General features: G+C 53.0%; 1 protein-coding gene across 1 annotated transcript in view; it reads left to right on the top strand.

The window, feature by feature from the left end:
* The window catches only part of Ltf (lactotransferrin), a 26434-nt gene extending 4568 nt beyond the window's left edge, over positions 1 to 21866 (top strand). The window contains exons 3-17 of the mRNA XM_004640681.2: positions 1148 to 1256; positions 1463 to 1645; positions 1948 to 2095; positions 2729 to 2784; positions 6869 to 7047; positions 7426 to 7600; positions 8246 to 8400; positions 9615 to 9705; positions 11264 to 11311; positions 11950 to 12105; positions 13337 to 13478; positions 17505 to 17572; positions 19316 to 19500; positions 20324 to 20513; positions 21672 to 21866. Coding sequence (XP_004640738.2) covers positions 1148 to 1256; positions 1463 to 1645; positions 1948 to 2095; positions 2729 to 2784; positions 6869 to 7047; positions 7426 to 7600; positions 8246 to 8400; positions 9615 to 9705; positions 11264 to 11311; positions 11950 to 12105; positions 13337 to 13478; positions 17505 to 17572; positions 19316 to 19500; positions 20324 to 20513; positions 21672 to 21706 — 1920 coding nt within the window. The 3' untranslated portion in view covers positions 21707 to 21866. The remainder of the gene's footprint in view (positions 1 to 1147; positions 1257 to 1462; positions 1646 to 1947; positions 2096 to 2728; positions 2785 to 6868; positions 7048 to 7425; positions 7601 to 8245; positions 8401 to 9614; positions 9706 to 11263; positions 11312 to 11949; positions 12106 to 13336; positions 13479 to 17504; positions 17573 to 19315; positions 19501 to 20323; positions 20514 to 21671) is intronic.
* The last annotated feature ends 1238 nt before the right edge of the window (positions 21867 to 23104 follow it).

Here is a 23104-nt window from a genome sequence, read left to right as displayed (position 1 = left end):
TTTTTTTTTTTTTTTGGTACCAGGGATTGAACTCAGGACCCTGCACTTGCCAGGCAAGCACTTATTCTACTGAGCTATCTGCCCGGCCTTATTATTAATTTTTGAGATGGCCCTTTGAGTCTCCCCAGACTGAGATGACTACTGATGTGTGTTTCTACACATTAGCTTGAACTAAATCATGAAGCAAACTGACATCTTAAAATCTATTAAGAAAATTTTGTAGCCAATAAAATTATTTACACAAACACTGAGGAAGCACCAGAGCGAATGGATATGTCTGAGCTCTGGTAAATGAAAGCCATTTATGCTCTATGAAGAGGCAGTGCGAGATGGCAGGAAAGGTAGTTTCACATGACAAATGACAGGAATGGAGGGTTAGTGGCACACACTGTCCATTGTCACCGGATGCGGGCAGCTTGTTGGACTGTAATTTTCTGTCCTGGCCGTGCTGTGCAGGGCTGGTCCTCGCTGGTCCATGTGGCCAAGAATCTTCGGAAGACAGGGCAGAGGCAGCACCGGGCACAGAGGCAAGCTCCTGGCCCCTCCCATCTTGTCCTCCTGGCCTCCTCCAAGGACACAGTCTCTGGGGAAAGGAGAACCAAGATTTCCCAGTCAGATCACCCAGGTGCTGGACCTTGGGGGAGTCCTGAGTTGCTTAGGGGACATCCACAGGGGGAGAAGACAGTGGCTGGTGAACAGAGTCCACAAAGACTCCGCACCAGTTTTAGAGGCCCAGAGTACCAGCAATGGGCACCCATGAGGCAGAGCTCATTGGGGATACCAGCTGGCAGAAGGTGAAGGACGCAGCAGTGTGTTATGGTCATGCTAGGACATCTGAATAGCTATACTTTCTGCTCAGTAGGAAGAACTTCAAGCATGAAGTAAGCATAGGGAGAAACATCTAGAACAGCCTGAAACCCAGTGGTGGAGCTGCTATGGTCAGGGCCTGGAGCCAGCGGGGAGTTAAAGCGCTTTGCCAGACCTGGGCTGGTGTTTCCCCTGGACAGTGGACTCTGCAGCCACCTGGCTGCTTTGGGACCCTTACGGTGGTGGAGCCTCCTGGCTGTGCAGCCTCTCTGCGGCCCTGGTGTGCATTTACCTGGACTCAGGGGGTTTCCTGAGGCTCCCCTGACCCCTCCTCCTACAGGCAAAGAAGGCTGATGCCATGACCCTGGACGGTGGGCAGCTGTATGAGGCGGGGAAAGACCCCTACAACTTGCGGCCTGTGGCTGCGGAAGTATATGGCACCGAAGCAGGTGAGTTCTGGGGGACTGAAGATGGGTGGTCGTGGCCGTGGCCTGGGCTCCAGGGACCGGTGCGCACCGTAACACAGGGAGCAGAGGCTCTGACCTGAGAGGGGATCACCCGAGGTGCCCTCCTACTGGGGGATGGGGTGGGGAGGGGAACACTGTGCTCCTCCAGCCCACCCAGGCTGACTTCTAGGTCTCCCTGCCCCTCACAGAGCCCCGGACACACTATTATGCTGTGGCTGTGGTCAAGAGGAGCAGCAACTTCCGGCTGGACCAGTTACGGGGTCGGAGGTCGTGCCACACCGGCATTCGCAGGACCGCTGGTTGGAGGGTCCCCATAGGGCTGCTCCGTCCGTTCTTGAACTGGACAGGACCCCCTGAGCCCATCGAGGCAGGTAAGATGACCTGGGGGTCCTAGGAGAGCTCAGCAGGAGCACCTATTACCACTGTGGTCATGGGCCACAGGGGTGACCCTGGGGGAAGGTCGGGGAAGGCTAGCAGGAAGCAAGTGTCTCTGGGGAGGGGACCCAGCCCAGCTCAGCGAAGGTCCCTGAACTCCAAACCCCTGCCAGGGGGAGAAGGGGTTCCAAGGAGTAAGAGGCAGGGAGGGTGAGGGGTTGTGCCACTGGGGACACCCCACTGGTGACTCCATGGCAGGGCTGGCTCCCACTCTGCGGTCCACTTCTCTGCTCTCCAGCTGTGGCCAGGTTCTTCTCAGCCAGCTGTGTTCCTGGTGCGGATGGAGTACGGTTTCCCAACCTGTGTCGCCTGTGTACAGGGACAGGGACAAACAAATGTGCCTTCTCCACCCAGGAGCCGTACTTCGGCTACTCTGGTGCCTTCAAGTGAGTGACGCCGTCTTCATCCCCCCCCATGGGTCATGTGGCCTCTGCCCATGTGGCCTCTGCCCATGAGTCCTCTGCCCATGTGGCCTCTGCCCATGAGGCCTCTTCCCAGGCCCAGCTGTCTCAACTGCTGGTGGGAACCAGGGCCACCCGTTGTCCTGGGTTCTCCTGCTAACTCCAGTCCCTCCCCTGAACACCTCGAGGCTGAAGGAGTCATGTCCTGTGACATCCCTCCTGGGGGCCAGCTGGCCAGGACAGCACGGTGTCCAGGCTGATGTCCCTAGCTCTCTGGGAGGGCAAGAGGAGCCCTGGCTGACCTCCCCTCCACCCTCGCCGCTGCTGCCCCATTGCTGAGTCCACTGAGCATTCTGCAGAGGGATCTCTCAGAGCATGTTGGCAAGCCAGACCTGAGGAAGAGCCACGCGGCCAGGGACACCACACCTTCCCTTCTGGTGCAGCAGCCCCAAAGCTGTCCTGCATAGAACAGAAGTGGCAGCTCCTCTGGCCCCAGAGCCACAGTCAGGGTCCTGTCAGCACCTCAGCCCCACCCGGAGGGACCCCAGATCTCCACCTCCCTGGGAGCTGATGAGGTAGGCTTCAGGCACTCACCCTTGGGGCTTTCTGACTTCGCAGGTGTCTGAGAGATGGGGCTGGAGATGTGGCTTTCATCAAGGCGAGCACTGTGTTTGGTAAGAGCGGGCGGAGCCCCTGCCCCTTTTCTTGTATTTCCTCATAACTCTGACTGTGCAGCTCATTAGAGCCTGCAGCTCCGCCCGATCCCGGGTTCTGCCCCTGCCCCACTGAACCCTGCTCTTTCCCTGCAGAGGTGCCTGAGCCCAGGTGCCCGAGCCAGGCCCTCCCAGGGTCATGTGGTCCTGTGACTCAGACCAGGTGCTGGGCTCTGGGCTCTACGCTCACACCTTTCTGAGCATCAGAGCCATGCTGTTCCCAGAGGTTTCCTCTTGGCATTGGGCCATGTGTCTGTGTGCACCTTATGAGTGGCTCTCACAGCAGTAGAGGAATCGTCAAGGGACACCCCATTGGGCACCCCCTCCACAGACAGCAAAGGGTCCTCTCCTTTTCTCTTCCCACCCAGCCATTGTGGGTTCTCTTCCCGTCCCGCGATGAGGCACAACTGCTAGGTATGGACAGGTCATTGAGTTCCCCAGGGGCCCCACACGGGTCATCAAGGTCCCCAGGAGGGTCACGGTGTTCTCAGGATCTACATTCTCACCACTGCTCTGCTAGTGCTCTTGTTTCTGCACTACTTCGAGTTGTCTTGACACTCATTTTGTTTGTCCACACGAGAGCTCTAGCACAGTCTCCTCACTGGCTGAATCTGCACTCCTGTGACGCCTGGGAGCCAGTTCTCACTGCGTCTGCTCTGCTGGGGCCCCTTGCTCTTATTCAGTAACCTCTGACTTGTTTCTTCAGGGTTTCAATTCGAGCTCAGGAGCATCTCTAGGTATCATATCGTTGTAGGTGTTAGACTTTAGGGCAATAGTACAGAAGTCTTTGAAATTGATAGGCTAACACCCATCAATTTTCTGAGCTCATTTGTGGTTTGGGGGTCTTTTAAAGATACTCATTTCACCCCCAAATCATGACAATTTCAGTTGAGAGGATGAACGATTCCCTCCTCTTCCTCCTCCACCTCCTCCTCCTCCTTTTTCTCCTCCTCCCAGCTGCTTATTTGTTACTGCCTGGGACATCAGGTGTAGACTTGCGTTAGCATTTCTTCCTGGTATAGACAATTTCTCCTATAGTAACCATAAAAACTCCACTTGCGTGCTTAGTGTGTTTGTGTTTTTCTGTTTTTATTACCCTGGCATGTGGAAGCTCTCTCTACCAGAGAGAGGAAACTCCCTTCCTGACTTCACTATTTATTTTCAGCTTTTCCAAGCTGAAAGTTCAGAGTTATTTTGCTGGATTTCTAAAAATTTAAACTTTAATTGTAATTTTATAGAATTTAAATCTATCTGTAGTTATTAGGTTGACGAATTCATGACAGTGTTAAATCTTCCCATTTGATAAAACCTCTTTTTATGTCTTTCATGGAGTGTCACATTTTTCTCATTCGGGTATTATGCATTTTTGTGATCCTACTAAATATTTCATTATTTTAGTTGCCACCGTAATGCCTTATGTTCTGTATTATTTCTGTTCGGCACCACTAGGAATGCTTGGTTTTTTATTGGTAATGTTTGACCTAATTACTTGTTACCCTTTTGAATGCTGTTGGTTTTTTTCTGTGGTGTTGCTTCATTGGCTTTTCTAGGTAGATAATTCCATCATCTTTAAGGAGGGTTTATCTTTTCTTGATTTTATAAATTGTGTGAACCTGAAACATATGATTTTCTTGGCACTGGGATAGGAGGCACTCTTACTTTGGCAAAATTTCCTTTTCAAGTGGTTTTGCTGTAGAAAAAAAAAATATTTTTGAGACAGTCTCACTATGCAGTTCAGGCTGGCCTTGAGCTCACTTTGTAGCCCAGGCTGGTCTTGAACTCACAATGACCTTCCTGCCTCAGCCTCCCGAATGCTGAGATTACATGTATGTGCCACCATGCCCAGCTTTGTTGTAGAAGTTTTGATAACTGAAATTTATCAAGTTTCAGACATTTCTAGGTTCTCTAACTTGCTAGCTTTCTGAAGCTAAAAAAGGTCACAAACAGCTGAGGAACACACACGCTTTGTCTGCACCTGTGACATGGGAAGGGCTGTGGTTCTCTTCCATCCGTCAGCATGGCGAATAGGCTTCGCCCTGCTCTTTCTCTCCCAGGCTCTGTCAACAAGATAAACTCAAATGTTAATCTTGGGCTAGGGAGATAGCTCAGGGGCATAAGTGCCTGGCAAGTGCAAGGTCCTGAGTTTGATCCCCAGTACTGCATCCCCCCCAAAAGAAGTTAATCCTGTTCTATTAGGATTTCAAAAACCACTAGGCTGAGTTAGCTAATATATTGTGTGGAATTTTTGCATAATATCCAGCAATAAACTAGGCCCACGATTCTTCCCTCCTGTACATCTTCTTCTGATTTTAACATCAGGTTTACTGTCATTCTCTACGTCCTGAATCAATCTGTGTACAATAAAATGGGCACTTCCAGTGTCCCAAGTTTTCTGATCAAGGAGATTATGGGGCCAAAGAGGAAAGTGATCAATGATGTAGAGTGTGCCTAAGGAGAGTCACATGGAGAGAAAACATTCTCTCAGGCTTTCACAGAGAGCACATTGGCCAAGCAATGGCCGTGACTCATCCACATGGCTGCACTGACAAAGGTTCTACAATCTGAGGTATAGGATCTCAGGATAAATCCTGAGGGCATTTCACTGACCTTCTCAGGCCCAAAAGCTACAACTCTTGTTGCATAGGTCCTGCTTTACCTTGGTCTTAACCATCCAGCAGAAAAGTATAAAAAGGAAGTACAAGAAGTAAAGCCATGCTGTTATGTTGAGCTGTAGAGGACTCAGGTCAACAATTTCTGACATTGCCAGTCAAGCGGAAGACCCAATGCTATTATGGGCTACTGAACTCTTTTAGAATATTTTGCTGAGTTTACACACCTATAATATTTAAATGATGGAACTTAACAAAAAAAGGGGATACAGATGAATGTCCATTTTGTATCTGTGTATTCAAAGTGGTTAGGATAGATATATAGTTACATTCTCTCAATGAATAGAGGGATTTGCTCTAATGGTGCTTGTAAATAGGCTATCAAGTCCGCATCTTATACAGCAATTAACTACTAGGAAGAATGTATGCAGTGTGTTAATTATTGAAACTGTCTTACCAATTTGGTTTGGAACTGTCTCATTGCTATTTGTTTCTCAATAAAATTATGGAACCCCCCCCCCCCGCAAAACAGGCACTTCCAAAACCCAGCCAGACTTGTTCATATCAACACCTCCTGGTCTGTAACAGGCCCAGTGTGGAGAGCGACTCCAGGGTGTTTTCTGCCTTAAATCTTTTGGTTACTTTTTACTTTTCCTGGAAATGTGAGAACAGGGTCTATGAGGTGACCTGTGAGGTGACCGACTCCAGCAGAGCTGCAAGATGTGATCAGCCGTATCCCACAGCTCTGCCAGCCCTGGGTCCTTCTGGAGCTCTCGTCACCTTTTTGAGTGGTCTGGAGTCATTCACTGCCTTTATTTTCAGGATGTCCTCCCTCCCTCCCTCCTTCCCTCCTGCCCTCCCTCCCTCCTTCCCTCCCTCCCTAATGGAGATGGACTCCAGGGTCCCACACAGGCTAGGCAAGAGCTGCACCACTGAGCCACACCCTCAGCCCAATTATCAGCTTTCTCATTGCTGAACAGAATACCTGACACCCTCTAAAGGAGCAGAGGGTTACTTTGGCTCACAGTTTTCAGAGGGTCCAGTCCCCGGTAACTGGCTCCAAGGCAGAAACAGCATGGTGGACGGGCCTGGGAGAAGGACAGTTGCCCACCTCATGGTAGCCAGGAAGCAGGAGTGAAGCATGAGCCAGGAGGGAGGCGCACGCTTCCGGTCACACCCCAGTGGCCAGGCTCTAGCCAGGCTCTGCCCCTTAACAGCGAGCGCAGCCATGGCTGCATCCAGGAATGGAGCCTCTGATGAGGACAGTGCTGCGACCGTCACTGACAGCCTGCCTCCAAGCGCAGGAGCCAGTGGGGGACATTCTGGGTCTGAGCCGTCGCACTGTCCACCCGTCTCTCACTTCTGTCATCGGGCAGGCTGTTTCCTTCAGCTCGTGCTTCCTGCCTTGTCTTACCCGGGCCCTCTCCCTCCCACAGAGGACCTGCCGGACAAGGCCCAGCGAGACCAGTACAAGTTGCTCTGCCCGGACAACACCTGGAGGCCGGTGGACGAGTACAAGCAGTGCCACCTGGCCCGCGTCCCTTCTCACGCTGTCGTGGCCCGCAGTGTGAATGGCCGGGAGGATCTGATCTGGGAGTTTCTCCAGCAGGCACAGGTAGCCCCACCTGGGGTGCTCCCTCATGCTTGGAATGGGGGGCATGGAGACTGACTTGTGTAGCTCGAGAAGCCCCTCCTGGCTCAGGGGACTCCAGCCTGGATGGCGGAAGGTTGGACCTTTCCAGCCTGGCTGACCCCGGCAGCTCATACTGCAGTGGAAGAGGAGGGCATGGCATCCTTAGGACTCAAAGGCCCTTCCCAGACGCTGGCCCAAGCTGAGCTTGCACCTCTGGGATGGTGGGAGTCCAGCCTTGGAGGGTTCAGAACCCCCTTCCCCAAATTATCCCGAAATGCCAGACCTCATTTTCAACACTCGGGCTTCAACACTTCCTCCCTACTGACTGCTGAGTTCATAATTCTACTTTTCCTTTGTTAGGAAAAGTTTGGAAGAAACAAGTCGTCAGCATTCCAGCTCTTTAGTTCCCCCCCGGGGAAGAAGGACCTGCTGTTCAAGGACTCGGCCCTCGGCTTTGTGAGGGTCCCCGAGAAGATAGACGCCGGGCTGTACCTGGGCTTTGGCTACCTCTCCTCCATCCGGAACATGGAGGAAAGTGAGTGTGCACTGGGAGCGCAGGAGCTGCCTTCTGGGCAGGCTGGCCCTGACCGGCGATGTCACTGTCGTCTCCTGGCCTCCGGGCCGTCCTCTTCACGGTGGGCTTGATGCAGGTGCCAGCGTCTGCTGTCAGCTGAGGCAGGGTGGCAGAGAGGCATCCCCCCAAATCCTGGCCCTAGAATTCATGCTCCCATGTGCCCCTAATGGGCCAGGATCCCTAGGACTGGCAGGAAAGCCAGCTGGCCTCCTGTTAAGTGAGAAACGGGAGCAGGAGCCCAGACAGCTCCAGGGCTGAAGACTCACCTTCTGAGTTTGGCCAGGGCTGGAGGCCACAGAGGACTGGCTCAGACTTCCTCTTCTTCTCTGGGGCTTCAGGGGGAACCAGGGTGACCAGAGGCCCACCGTCATCCATGGTGGGCCTAGGGGATGCTGGGGCTGGACTCAAGGTCCCCTCCGCCACTTCTCAGGAAGGACACTGTGAGTCCTTGGGGATAGGGGTAAGGATGAGAAGTCAGGGAATCTGTGGAAGAGGAGGAGAAACTGAGGCAGCCCCTTGGGCCAGAGCTGGTAGGAACTGAGGGATGGACAGAGAGGAGGGACAAAGGAGGAGGAGCCGTGCCTAGCCTGTGACTCTTCTCTACAGAGGAGGCAGATGTGGCTGCCCGGCGCTCGCGGGTTGTGTGGTGTGCGGTCGGCCCCCAGGAGAAGAGCAAGTGTGACCGCTGGAGCAGCGTCAGTGGCGGCAGAGTGACCTGTGCCGCGGCCCGCACCACAGAGGACTGCATCCTGCTCACCATGGTGGGCGCCTGTGCCACGGGGGTGGGAACAGGGCTCCGGGAGGACCCGGCCAGGATGGGTGTCTGCCACTGCCAGACAGGCGGCTGAGGGCAGCCTGCACCTGCCCACGGGGCACGATTTTAGATTGAAAAAGCAGCTCATTGTAAAGTTTTCACTCTTTTTACTAGAATAACTCAGGATCATTGTGTGTAATCTGGAACATGGGAAACACACACACACACACACACACACACACACACACACACACGCACACACTCCAGCCAACCAACCAAAGCCCACTTGTGGTTTTATGCAGAGAAAACCACAATTAAAGTTTTTTTTTCTCTTCATTTTTAGCACTGGGAATTGAACCCAGAGCCTCCGCCCTCAGTTACATCCTTAGCCCTTTTAAAATTTTAATTGTAATGATATGGGAGGGTGGGCTAATTGCCCAGGCTGGGCTCAGGCTTAGGCGCCTCCTGACTCAGCTTCACGGAGTGCTGGAGTTGCAGGTGTGTGTCGCTGCGCCTGGCTATGGCGACAGTTTGGGTGATTCTCCACTGCAGGATTTCTCCTGCACTTCCTGATGTACACTTGGGGTTCCAGGACTGGTGAATGGAGCTTTTGAGGTTTTTCACTGGACAGCAAGCATGTCACGGACACTTCCCATGTGAACACCTGTTTGTGGGCAGTGATTTCAGAACACCTTTTATGTGGCTGGGTTCGGTTTAGTCACCACCATTTTGCCCCTTTACTTCACTGCAATCCATAACCCTGCGGTAGGCTCTTCAGTAGAAGTCCTCATCTCCAGCATGGCTGGGCCCCTGGAGCCACCTCTTAGTGGCCACAGGCAGAGACCTCTGACATCCTGCTGGCCCGCGTGTCTGTGGGAGACCTGGTCGCGCTTGCATGAGTGAGCCTGTGCGGCACCTGCTGTGTGGCCCTCTGAGGGCGGTGGTAGGGTGTAGCTGGGCCCCACCTGGGTGCCTCAGTGTCACCAGTGTGGACAGGGATTTGCTCAGAGGACAGGGGGAGAGAGCGCTGGGTGAGTGGCCTGGCTTTTCCAACTGGGTACGCAGTGAGCCTGTGGCCCAGCGTGTACATTTCCTCGGAGTGCTCAGCTCAAACAGCGGGTTTCGAGGGGCCATGGGGTGACATGCTGCCGCTGCCTGGGGCTCTGAACACAGCAGCAAGAGGCCCCTCACTGTGCCCTGAGATCGGCTCTGTCTCCACAGAAAGGCGAGGTGGACGCCATGAGTCTGGATGGAGGGTTCATCTACATGGCGGGCAAGTGCGGCCTGGTGCCCGTCCTGGCAGAGAACCAGGGTGAGCGGAGGTGGGGTTCTTTGTGGGCATGGGGAGGAGCAGGCCATTCGCTGGAGCCAGGGGAAGAGCTGGGGTGTGTGCCAGGTGGACCCCTGAGGGGAGGGTGCACTCAGTGTGCGGAGACCCGAAGATTGTCTCCCTCCTCCTGCGTCTGTCTTTTCTCCCTTTTTCTGAGAGTCACTGGCTTGCTTTTGTGCATTAAGCTTTAAGACCTTAAAAAAATTATTTACTTATTTGGTAAAGGGTCTCACTACACAGCTCAGACTTGTAGTGATGCACCTGCCTCAGTCTCCCCAGCACTGGGGTTACAGACATGCACCAGACCGGTTTTGGGGCTGGCATGGGGCACCTTGGGTTCTGGGCTGGTGTGCTGTGCAGTACCAGGGATTGAACCCCTTCCTTGTGTTTGCCAGGCAGGTGCTTAGGCCACTGAGCTATCTTCCCAGTCTCCAAGTTTTTAAAGATTTGATCACCCAGGCGAGGTTGCGCGGCGTTATCCTCCAACACTCGTAAGCCTAGGTTTTATTTTTTTTTTAATTTTTTTATTTTTTGGCGGAACCGGGGATTGAACTCAGGTCCTTGCGCTTGCCAGGGAAGCGCTTATTCCACTGAGTCATCTCCCCGGCCGCCAAGCCTAGGTTTTAGCTTCTTTGGAGTAGGACAAATTCCTCACCGCTGGCAGCGCTGTTCCCAAGTCAGTCTCGGCTGCCGCAGCCGAAGGGCGGCGAGGCGCTGCTTCTCCTGCATCCCTCGTGGAAACTGCTCCGGGTCTGCCGAGTAGATGTACGATTTCTTCTCTTAATTGAAGAATATTAATAAAGCACAGCCCTGCACAGTGCTCTGCAATTGCACGCCGTGCTCCAGGGCACGAAGGAGGCCCAGCGGAGGTCAGAAGTCCCTGGTGTCCTGAGGCCCCCAGCCCTGTCCTCCTACCAAGGCCATGACATTGGTCAGTTCTGTCTGTGTCTGAACATCATGAAGCACATTTTCTTTATGTATTTTTATGTATTTAGTACAGGATCTACAGGGTCTCACTACGTAGATTGGACTCGTAGTGATCCTCCTTTTTTCAGCCTCCCAAGTGCTGAGATTATAGGTGTATGCCACCACGCCCAGTCTCAGTCACCATCTCAGCATGCCCTGGGGCAGGGCCAGCACAGCACACCGGGGATCGAACCCCAGTCCCTGAATCTGCCTAAGCAGGCGCTTTAATCTGCTGAGCTATCTGGCCGGCCCTAGTGCAGCACATTTTAAATGCGGTATTCATCCATGTTCGTGTGCAGCTGTCCCGAGGTTAGTGTCCTTGCTGCACAGCCTTCTGCGTGTGACTCTCCAGTAATTATTCACCCAGGCCCCTACCATGGGGACCTGCCAGTGGGTGACGATTGTGGCTAGGCTTGCTTTGTTCTTCTCCTGGTGAGAATGTGTCCTCAATTCTGCCGTGTGGACCGGCCACGGCCATCTCTCAGACTGGACTCTGCATCATGGGACTTTTGAGGTGTGTGACTTCTTGGTAACTCAGTGTTGAAGGACGCTTTGCTCATCTTTGTTATTTCAGCATCCCAAGAAAACCCAGGCTCTGACTGCGTGAACAGACCACCAGAAGGTGAGGTGGAGCGAGAAACTTTCAGGAGCAAGAATAAGTTCTTGTTGCCAGCGGACAAGGTGGTGTTGGGAACTGAAAAAACCCCAACTTACAGGAAGAGATGTGGCCCCGGAAACCACGAAGGCAGGGGGACATTCCCGAGGAGTGGATCTCACATAGGCAGAGGACAGAAACTGTCCAGTGTCACCCATGCCCAGCTGTGGACAGCTCTGTGGCAGATCCTGCTGTGAACCAGGGTCTCTGTGCCGCACAGCAGCTCCTGAGAGGGCAGTGCTGACCCCTTTGCCACTCAGGGAGCCCCTGTGTCCATGCAGGGGTGGCCCCCACTGCTCTTGCCCAGTGTACACTGTGGTTCAGCATTTATCCTTTTATGGCTCTCGTGTAACTTGGGGACATTGTGGGGCTGCTTGAGGACAGTCCCTGCGGTGTCTGGCCAGCCCAGTTTTTATAACCCAGCCCACTCCCCCCTTAACACAGGACAGTGGCTCGCCCTTGTGGGTCTGCCTAGCAATGGCCAGTTACTAGAGGAGCCATCCCCTGGTGGTGCCTCCTAACATGGCCTACCTGGTGGACCCTGCCCTGGGCTCCATGTGCCAGGCCTCCCCGGGGCTAAGGTCGCTCTGTTGTCTGTGTGCCAGGGTACTTTGCTGTGGCAGCGGTTCATGCATCAGACACTAGCCTTACCTGGAACTCCCTGAGGGGCAGGAAGTCCTGCCACACAGCCCTGGACCGGACTGCCGGCTGGATCATCCCCCTGGGTCTGCTCGCCAACCAGACTGGCTCCTGCAGATTCGGTATGGCTTCCCGGGGCGTAGGTGGGGCTGGGAGATCTGCAGCTTGGGCCCACAGGTGTCTTTGGGTGGCAGAAAGTCCTCCCTGGGACTTCCCACGGATGCAGGAGGTGGCTGCCTGCTGGACACCTATGGAGATAAGGGCTTGCGGATCAAGTCAGGTCTGGTGATACATGTCTGTGATCCCAGCTGCTCAGAAGGCTGAGGCAGGAGGACTGCAAATTTAAGGCCAGCCTGAGCAATTTAGCAAGATACTGTCTCAAAATGAAAAGGGCCGGGGATCTGGCCAGCCCCAGAATGTCTGCCTAGCACCCTGGGCTCAAAGCTCAGACACACGTGTATACGCACGCACGCACGCACGATTGGAATATCGACCTCGTTCTCTGCTTTAAAAGAATGGGTGCATGTTCTGAAAAGTTCAGTATTTTTACATTTTGGAGCCCTGGATCCAAAGTCCTCATAGCTCCCCACTTCCACCTGACTGCTTACCCACTCTGTCCTCTGCTGGCCTCTGGTCCCCACACGGCCCACTCTCCTGGCCAGTGCTGGCCACGCCTGTAGTGGCCTTGCGGTGTGGGTGCCTGGTGTACTCTCACTGAGGCCCTGCTCTTGGTGGGCATCTGCCTGCGCAGGGCCCCACTGCGGGGTCACCAGGCTTTGGTCCTGGCTGGGGCCTGTGTTTCTCCCCTGTACGGCAGGCGACAAGGTTGCTGCTCTTGTCAGCCCTGTGGTAGTTCTGAGCTGTCTCCAGGGGCTGCAGGGTCTGATACAAGGTGACTTGTGCTCGGGACCTCTTGTCGCCTTTGCCTCCCTTTCTGCTGGGTGGAACGACACCAGGGTTACATTCTGATGAGGCTCATCAGCAAGGGACACAGCCACCCTAATCCCAGAGTAGTGTAGAGGCTCCTCTGAGACAGGCATCCTCTTCTCTCAGGAAAGTGAGTCCAGAGCTGGCGGGATCACAGGGCTGTGTGGCTTCCACCCCAGGGCCACTGGGGGCCGCTGGAGAGCTGGAGGTGCGGCCTGCTCCTGCCTCCTAGGCAGGATGAGGAGCGAGAAGGGGAGGGGGTCCGCACCTGTAGCTGTGTGTGACGCACTGCTGACTTGGTGGCCTTGGCTGGTGGCAGCCAGTTCTCCTCTGGGACAGTGTGTGCTGTCTGACCCGGACACGCACTGACCAGCCCTGTCATCTGCTCCATGGAAGCCTGACCTGACCTCCTGTATCCTCCTGCAGGTGAATTCTTCAGTCAGAGCTGTGCCCCTGGGGCCGAGCCCGGGTCCAGCCTGTGTGCCCTGTGTGTGGGCAACGACAAGGGTGAGAATAAGTGTGTGCCCAACAGCCAGGAGCGCTACTTCGGCTACGTGGGTGCCTTCCGGTGAGTCTCAGGTCTCCACAGGGTGGGTCTTGGGCACAAGGAGTGGCCTGTCACAGTCCTGCTGGACAGCACCACTTTGGACTCCCCGCCCTGCCCATGTTCCCATGGCAGCCTTTCAGGAGGCTGAGGCAGGAGGATTGTTAGTTTGAGGTCAGCCTGGACAACTTAGCTAGACTATATCTCAAAGTTTTTAAAAAAAATTTTTTTTTAAGGCTTGGGGAAGTAGCTGTGTGGTAGAATGCGGCTGAGCTTGATCCCAGTGCTGCCGAAAGAAAAAGCTTTCAGAATTAATAGACAATGCCCACGGCATGTTCGCAGCGCATCTCTACAGCCTACGCGCATCATTTCTTTACTCTGGGCTTGCTTTGAGGTGGTGCTGTTCAGGGGTTCAGGGACGTCATCCGGGTCTTCTCCAGGTCTCACTCTCTGCTCGGCCAAGAGTGTATTTTGCCACCAGGTGGCACCATGAATCTGAGAACGGCGTGGGTGGCCTTGGTGCTCTTTCATATAAACTCAGTGCCTTTGCTCCCGTGAGGGCATGGTACCCAAATACTTCTGGTATATTCTGAGTGAGTCATAAAAATCAAGCGCACAAAAGTGTGCTTATGTACGTATTATATGTGTAGTGAGACTATGCAGCTGGGACCCGTATGATCCTCCTGTATTCAGCCTCCCCAGCGCTGGCATTACAGGTGTGCGCCACCACTCCTGGTCTTGGTGGCCCATTCAGCGTGCCTGGGGGTGAGGTTGGCACAGCTTGTGGTGCTGGGGATCGAACCCCAGTTCCTGCACTAGCCTACGCAGGCGTTTAGTCCACTGAGCTATCACCCCAGCCCTAAAAACAAGCTTATTTTAGTGTACAAGAATATAGTTTATTTTGCTGAGTTGACACACCTATAATATTCAAATAACGGAACTAAACAAGAAAAGGAGATACAGATGAATGTCCATTTGGTATCTGTGTATTCAAAGTGGTTGGGATAGATATATAGTTACATTCTCTTAATGAATAGAGGAATTTGTTCTAATGGTGTTTGTAAATAGGATCTCATGTCCGCATCTTGTACAGCAATTAACAACTAGGAAGAATGTATGTAGTGTGTTAATTATTGAAACTCTCCTACCAATTTGGTTTGAAACTGTCTCATTGCTGTTTGTTTCTCAATAAAATTATGGGAAAAAATATCTTTGAGGTTCTAAGGGTTTGCGAAAAGAAGTCCTGATCTAAGTTGCGCACAGACACGAGCCCTATAAGGACCCCAAGGCACCGCGTGCCCCCAGCCTCTGCCTCCTCCCCAGGCACCGGCAGGGCATCATCTCTGCAAGGTGGTCTGCTGTGGTGCATTTCTATTTATACCAGAAGACTGCTGTGTCCTTTGTTCTAATTACATCTAGAGTCTAGACTGGACGAGTTCATAACAAAATAATCGAAAATTGAACCAGAGGTCTTAAGCATCCTTAGATTTCTAACTAACCGTAGTAGTGCTTATTCTTAGCCTCTGCCTTTGGCCGCTTCCGGCTGACCTCGGCCTGAGGCGCGCCACCGCCTCTCACTTGCCCGGCCCCTCTGCTGCTCGCCGCCGCAGGTCGCCTCTGCACACCCCACGCGACGGGGCCGTGTGGGCAGCCTGCCAGCGTGTTATGGCCCCGCGATCGCTATTCTCTTATCAGATATGTGGCTTGGTAGCATTAGGTCTCGCTTATTGTGCAAACTTTCTGTTTGCGCTGGAGATGACAGACGTCTTGTTTTTAAAATTTGCTTCAATTTCTGTGCTTTTTGAAGTTCATGCGTGCGCAGCTCTCCCCAGCAGCAGGCGCCTCCCGACCACGCAGACTGTCTCGGTGTCTTCCTTTTCCCGGGAGTGCTGTTCCCGAGACCTCTGTCCTGCAGCGGCAGCCTGGGGCAGGAGCTCCTGGGCCACCTGGGCCTCTGTGGCCCGGGACAGCCCTGTGGATGTCGCTCTGGGTTGTCCCTTTCTCTCACATCACATCTGTTTCCTGGATTTCGTTTCTGTAGCTTTCTCGGTCTTGTTGCAAAGGAGCGCAGCTTCCTCCTGCAGCCCCTGAAAGAAGGGTGAAGGCCTTGCTATTTTCTGACATATTTATTTTTGAGTCTCCAGACGTCTTCTTCAGTGATTCATCATTTGGCTGAATGATGAGGTCTAAGTTGAAAAACCTTTTCCCTAGGAAGATTGACAAGATTTCTATATCTGGAAAGTGGCGTAGGGCTATTTTGACCAAACTCTCCCACTCAAGACAAGCTTACGCACTGGGGGCCCTGGGCCCTGCATGCCTCCATGCACGTGTCCCTGGGAACATGGAGTAGGTGGCAGAACAGTGGGGAATTATTTAGGGTACGACCCAAAGGGAATGAGGATTCAGGGAGGAGGTGCAGCTGCTTTGTCCTGAGATGTGCCCCGCAGTCTGGACCTTAACGGGCTCCCCGCCCTCACAGAGAGAATCAGAGTCGCTTCCCATCCACCCCTGCTAGATGCAGAGTTTGCCTGAAGTTGTGGAAAATGACAAGGAGCACTGCTGTGGAGAACTTGAAACCATAAGCAGTCCTTGAGTGGATCTGTGCTTCAAATTTGTGTCCCCTGGGATGGTCCAGAAATCCCTAACTCATGAATATTTTTGAAGTGGACAAAAATAGCCCCCTGGGCCACACAATCTTCAGATTCCTCTTCAGAGAATACGAACAAAAATACCCTGTCGGTGACAGAGAGCAACACGGTAGCAAGCAGCAATCAGAGGAAGCTGGCATAGGCAGAAAGCCAGGCAAGAAAGCGAGTTAGTACTTTCAAAAGGCATAATTAGATCTTCTAGAAAGGAAAAAATAACTATTGACACTAGTTATGCAGCCGACCAGTTTAACCAACTAGATGTAACTGACAGGAGAATTAGTGAAATGAAAGGAAAATTGTCTGGAGCATAGCACAGGAAGGCAGAAGATAAAAATAGAGCAAAATCAAGACATAAAAAATCAAGCCATTGTTTTCTACTTCCCAGAATGTTTTTGAGGACAATATTATCAACTTGCTTGGGGACTCTTTGTACACTGCGTTTTCTTTTTCTTGAAAACTTTTTGAGCTTTTTAAAACAATCTCAGGTGAGCTGAAACTTCATACTGGTTTTATTTATGTGCAACTCCTGATTTATTGGCGTGGGCATTTCATGCACCTTTTCATTTGAACACAAGTTATTTAATTCTGGAGAATGTTATTATTTCTTTGACAATTTCTATCCTATTTTTCTGATTTCTCCTTAAATTTTAATTTTAAATTATATATTCTTTTAGATTATCATTTGGCTTTTTCATTTGCTTTTTATTGTCTGTTCCTTATATTGTCATTTATGGTTTATTTGCTCAGTCAAATCTAATCTTTTATTGTTTTTAAAAATTTTAAAGATTTTCAGAACAACTTTCTATTAACTCTTGCATTTTGGCTGCCTATTTTACAGAATTCTGCTCTTGTTTTGCAAATGCCTCATGTTCTTTCACAGCTTTAGTGATACAAATTACAGCTTTTTTCTTAGCTTATTTCTCTTCTCTATATTGTTTTTGTATCTTGAATATAGTGCCTTGGTCTCTACTTTTAATGGTTCTGCTTCAAATATCGGATGGTCTCTGGCTCGTTTTCCATATTTAAGAGCAAAGTATTAGATTAATTTACCACGAAAAGATGGCGCTTGCTGCCAGCTACTGGGTCACAGAGGAGCCGGGCCTCGCTGGAGGCCGCTGCACTTTAGGGTGAACACCTCAACTTTAGAATCTTTGGGTTTTCCTTGGGTGAGCAGATCCCCTGGGAGAAAGCTGCTCCCTGGGAAGACGTCCTGCAGGCTGCACCCCTCTGGGGCTTCGGGAGGGCACACAGATGTACTCATCTGCCTTTTAAAATCCTAAATGCCTGGATTTTGCATTTCATCTTTTGCATGTTTCAGATTTTGGAACGTATTTGTAGATACCTGTGAAGGCACTAACTGCCTCTTTTATCTTGGATGTGTGTATTTTCTGAAATACTCTAGGTGCCTTGCTGAGCGGGCCGGGGATGTGGCGTTTCTGAAAGATTCCACCGTCTTGCAGAACACAGATGGTAGGTGACCTCCCCACCCATGGTCTTCGGCTTTGCACCCGGAAGACAACTAACAGGTTTCGACCTTTGACTGAAGTCCAGAATCTTAATCTTGGGGGACAACTCAGTAAGATCTGTGGGTACCACTGTGGTTTATGAAGCTGAATTCACACACATGTGAACTCACACACGTAGCCCCACACACATACGTGGGCCCCCACACGTGGACACAAACATGTGGTCACGCAATACACATGCACCCTAGCTTGGCTTAGTCATGAGCAGAAATCTGTCATCTGCTCACACCAGATCACATGCTCTGGGAAGAAACTGAGAATGGACGATACCAGGAGACTGAGCCAGGCAAACAAAATTTCCCTTTTGAAAGCAGGAAGTCAAGGGCTTCCTCCAGCCCCTGTCCCCAGACCTCCTGCTACTCTGGTCTCCTTGTGGCTCTGGGAGGGGGGTGGGGGCCTGACTGGAGGGTCTGGAATGATCACAGCACCACACAGAGGGACCAAGAGGAGGGTGCTATGGTGTCTCAAGACAGAGGATGTGGAGGGAGAGGTCAGGGCACCCAAACAGGGACCCAGACTGGGGCACAGTCCTGCCTGTGTTTCTGCACTGAGAATGAATGACAGCCAGCTGACACGGTCCCTGGGATTAGATGGGGTCCAACTGAATTTTAAGCCCCTCTGCCACTTGCAGGGGTGTTTGATCAGAATTGACCAAGCATACTTGCTAGCTGTGGATGTTCCAGCCTTTTCTCTGGTTAGAGTAAGAGCAGTTGACAATGGCAACAGAAGGGAAATCCTCCTTGACCGTAGGCCAGCTACAGGCTGCCGCACCCGATTTGAAAACCTGACATTGGAAATGTTCCAGGATGATGAAATGTGGGAAATCCCATCCCAACCCCATGTGATGAGCCCGTCACAGTGCTGGAGGTCACTAAAAATACTGTAAAAACTTAAGTGCAGGTTGTGTGCACATACTGTACATATGAGACACAAGTGAATCTATAATGAATATGCAAAGGTCCCCAAATCTGAAAAACAAGCTCCAACTCCAAAGCACTTGTAGTTCCAGCACTTTGGATAAAGCATATTCAATCTGTTTTCTTTTTCTAGAATCAGTAGAAATACGACATAGATGAACAGCTTTCTTTCTTTCTTTCATCCTTTAAAACAACAACAACAAAACCACCTTGAAAGTTTGCTGGGTGTGGTGTTGCGCACCTGTAATCCCAGCACTCAAGAGGCTGGCCAGGAGCATGCTAAACTTGCTAAGTCTGAGGCTGGCCTGGGCTGTGTAGTAAGTTCGAGGACAGCCTGAATGGCATAGCAAGACCCTGACTCAAAAAGTAAAGAACTTAAAAAGAACTTTTAACAGCTTTATTGTGGTATAGTTCACATACGATAGACCCACCCAGCAGCAAACCCAGCTGTGCATCCACTAACACATCTCCCCAGACGCTTAGGCCCTGGAGTGGCCCCAGAAGGCCCCAGCCAGCATGCACCCCCACCCCACGTGCCACTCCTTGAGCACTGGGACAGTCCGTGTGCTGGCTCCAAGGAGCGCCTGTTCCTGCAGATGGGATCAGAATTTGTGGTCTTTTGTCCTGGCTGCTTCTCGTAGCATCAGTCTTCCGAGGTCTGTCCTTGTGTAGCCATCACCTTCTTTTCCTGCTGAGTGACAAGCCCACCCTGAAACTTGCCCCGGCCAAGCAGAGTGGCTGCCGCTGATGCCTCCTTCCTTCTCTCACAGGGAAGAGCTCTGAACCCTGGGCCAGGGGCTTGAACCTGGAGGACTTCCGGCTGCTGTGCCTCGACGGCACACGGAAGCGTGTGACGGAGGCCCGGAGCTGCCACCTGGCCGTGGCCCCCAATCATGCTGTGGTATCGCGGAAAGATAAGGCTCAATTCCTCGAACAGGTGCTGCTTGACCAGCAGGTGCGGACCACCAGGGCCTGGCTCTGTCTGCCTGTGGAGGCTCCTGTGAGGGGCTGCTGGGGACAGCGTTTGCCCTTGGCTGCCTGCTGGGGGTCGTCTGTGGACTGCAGGGGCTTTTGGTCCTGGCTTTCTGGGGTGGAACTGACTTCTGCTCTGAGTCCCTGTGTTCCTGGTTCTGTACCCCGGTGCCCTGTCACCCATCCTTTCCTTCCTTTTGCTTTAGACGCATGGAGGCGCCTTCCTTGAGCAGGCTTCGGTTGGGGCTGGTTTACTCTGCGGTGCTTCCTGGCCCAGCAGAGCCATGTTCTGGACCAACCTTCTCAAGCAATAGACCTAGAACTGGCCCTGTAGACGAAGGGCAGTGTCCTTGTGACTTGGAGGAAATCCCAAAGTCCCCTTAAAATCTGGGGATCTACACTAGCATCTCAGGTGCTCCGTGATGACGTCATGTCCCCAGGTGTCCCAGTGGCCAGGGTGTGAAGAAGAGGCTGTGCTCCAGGAGGCTGAGGCCTGCCTGGCTACCTCCCGGGCAGTGGGAGGACAGGCCTGCAGTGCAGATTGCCTTCCCGAGGGCTGGTTGTTAGGATGTCCCAGGGGTCCATATTGGGGAGCAGACCTCAAAAATCTCCAGTTGTGACCCAGTCATCTGCAAGAGGCTCTATGGGACAAGAAGGAAGGCAAGGGGGTGGGCAGGGAGGCCTGGTGCACCTGGAGCATGGGGCCCTGGTGTTCCCAGGGCTGGCCCGGCAGGAGAAGCGCCCTTGGGCTCCCGGCCCACGCACACCTGTCTTCCCGGTGACTCACCCTCTGCGGTTCCACCCAGGCTCGGTTTGGAAGGAGTGGATCGCGGTGCCCAGAAGAGTTCTGCCTGTTCCGGTCTGAAACCAAAAACCTTCTGTTCAACGACAACACCGAGTGCCTGGCCAGGCTCCACGGCAAAACAACCTATGAGACGTACTTGGGACGAGAGTACGTCACCGCCACTGCCAACGTCAAGCGGTGCTCCACCTCCCGTAAGTGGACTCTGGTAGCAGCGCTGAGAAGCCAGTGTGGGCGCAGGGCACCGCCCGGAAGCAGAGTCTCAAAAATCTGGGGGAAGGCCCCACTCATCATTAGCCCTTTCAGATATTTAGGTGACTTCCCGAGGGCCGCGAGGCTCCCGGTGCGAGTCTCGACTGTGAGTGTGCACCATGTCCTCCGGCACTGTGGACCCCCGATTCCCGCTCCAGTCCCTTCCTTAGGAAGGCGGAACAGTTTGGGATGCTGGGCTCCAGGCCCAGAGGTCACTGTCACTCCTCCTCCCCCCTTGAAGCTCAGGATGATTTGCCCTGAGGGGACATTTGGCAACTTCAGGAAGCATTTTTTATTACTATAATTTAGGAGCTGCTGCTGGTGTCAGGGTGTAGAGGCCAGGATGCTTTCTAAGAAATGCATGGGATAGTTGTCCCCCTTGGGCCCCCCAAAGAACTATGATCAGGCTCCAATGTCAAGGGCGCCGAGGTGACAGCCACATCGCAGGTCACTGGCATGCAGATGCGGCCTGCACAGAGAACTGCAGTGATGGGATGATTCTTGGGGCCACTGGATTGCGGGAGCTATGCCCTTGAGGGCAGTCTGTTCATCCCCCTGTCCCCAGCTCTCAGGGCAGTGAGTCACCCGCAGCAGGAACTCAGCGAGCCTGCAGAGAGTGAGTGTATGCACGCACACGCCTGGGCACTTTGCAAATGGGCTGAATTGCTCGCGTTCCAGAAGTCAGGAGCTCAGATGTGGATGGAGTGGAGCAGGCGATAGCTGAGTCTCTAAGAGACAGGGTGTGGGTGGTTCTGTCCCCCAGGCCAGCGCAGGGGACTGCCTGGCTTGGGCAGAACAGAAGTGCCTGTGTTCTTGGGGCCCTGCGGGCTAGGAGAAGAGGGAGTGGTACTCTGTGGGCGTGTAGCACTGACTCAGTGTGTGGACAGGGGTAGACAAGGCAGGCTTAAGTGCGCTCCTGGATTTACTACTGCAAAACATGGATTCAAAAAAAAATAGTTTTTCAGTTGAGGCCATCCTGGGCTACACAGTGGGTTCGAGTCCAGCCTAAACTGCATGGCAGGACCCAGATCAAAGGAAACAAAAAACTAAACAAATCAAAACAATTGAGTCCCTGAACGTCTGCTGTGTTGTGTCCACAGCCCTGCTGGAAGCCTGCGCTTTCCTCAGCCAGTGAGCCCCGCGGGGACACCCACAGTCCCTGGGGTGACCTCCTCATGTACCTCAAGCCTGACCCTGCGTGCTGAGCCCGAGTCGTCCACACCGAGGATGAGGCTTCTGGGCCCTCTGCTCCCACAGCTCCCTGCTGGAAGAAATAAACTTTCTAACTGAAATGAGAATATGGTCAGCTTCCTCCTTCCTCATGAGCCTTTTCCTAGAATGCTGTACTGAAGTCACGCATCTGGGCAGATGTGGCAGTCGGCGCATTCTTCCCAGGGCGTAGGTCCAGATCTTCCTTTGTCTTGTGCCCCAGGCCTGGCGCCTTGTGTCCTGGCACTGGGGACAATTTCTCCTTGGGCGTCTGGTTTGTTCAAATGACAATCTCAGCCCACCTGCACCTGTGTGTGTATCTCAGTGTGTGTCTCCAGGCACAAGAGAACTTCAGATTGTGTGTGCACACACGTGTGCATGTGGCAAGCAGCTTCTTTGTGCGTGTATACCCTGTGAGCATGCGCATCCATGTGTGTTCCTAAGGTGGGTGGGAGTAGTGGGTAGAAGCGAGGGTCAGCGCAGGACCCAGGAGAAGGCGGAGCGGCGCCTGTGGGGTGCTGGAGGTGAGGCTCTGTTCTTCCATTGCTGGCCTCACCTCAGCCTGCTTCTGCGGGAGCAGCACGGCTTCCCGGGAAGGGGCAGAGCCCAGGCAGGCCCATGTGTGGGACAGTGAGGTCACACGGGGGAAACAGGTGCTTGGTCTGGGACAGTCAGAGGGTGGCACTGTGGCCCACATAGGCCTCCGTGTGGTCAACCAAGCGACAGAATTTCCTTTTCTTGAGGGTCAGCCCCTACCCGGGCAGTGTGGCCTATTGGGTAGTGTGACCGGATTTCACACACACACACACACATACACACACACACACACACGCACACACGCACATGCGCACACACACGTGCATCACACACACATGCCCACACGCATACAGGCACGTACATGCTTATGGTCATTACTTGTGATGCAGGCGTGAGGTGGACCAGCCAAGCCGACTGGTGAATTCTGGGTGTATCTGAGGATGGCTGACTTGGGGGGCTGCAAACCAAGGTAGGCAGACCCCACATGGCAAATACTGGGAGCTGCTGGGCCCCACATGCGCATGTGTACTGACTTCCCTGATTCCCTCAACAGCTGGCCCCACTAAAGATGCCACCAAAGCAGCCACAGTCTTGATTTCAGCCCCACATGTGGGAGAGGTGTAGTAGCTCCTATTCAAGTAGCCACTCCTGAAGATCCTTCAACCTTTGCTGGGTGCTGAGGTTGACCTTCAATTGACCTTCGCTGCAGCCACCCTAGAACGTGCACCTGCCCATGTTGACTATGCTGCAGCCCCTGCTGGTGACTGTCCTAACCTGCCCCTCCCTT

The sequence above is a fragment of the Octodon degus genome, unplaced genomic scaffold, assembly GCF_000260255.1.
Source record: "Octodon degus isolate 3935 unplaced genomic scaffold, OctDeg1.0 scaffold00126, whole genome shotgun sequence".
In the NCBI taxonomy this organism is placed as follows: domain Eukaryota; kingdom Metazoa; phylum Chordata; class Mammalia; order Rodentia; family Octodontidae; genus Octodon; species Octodon degus.
The sequence above is the reverse complement of the archived record's forward strand: the minus strand, read 5'-3'. Positions and strand labels throughout refer to the sequence as shown.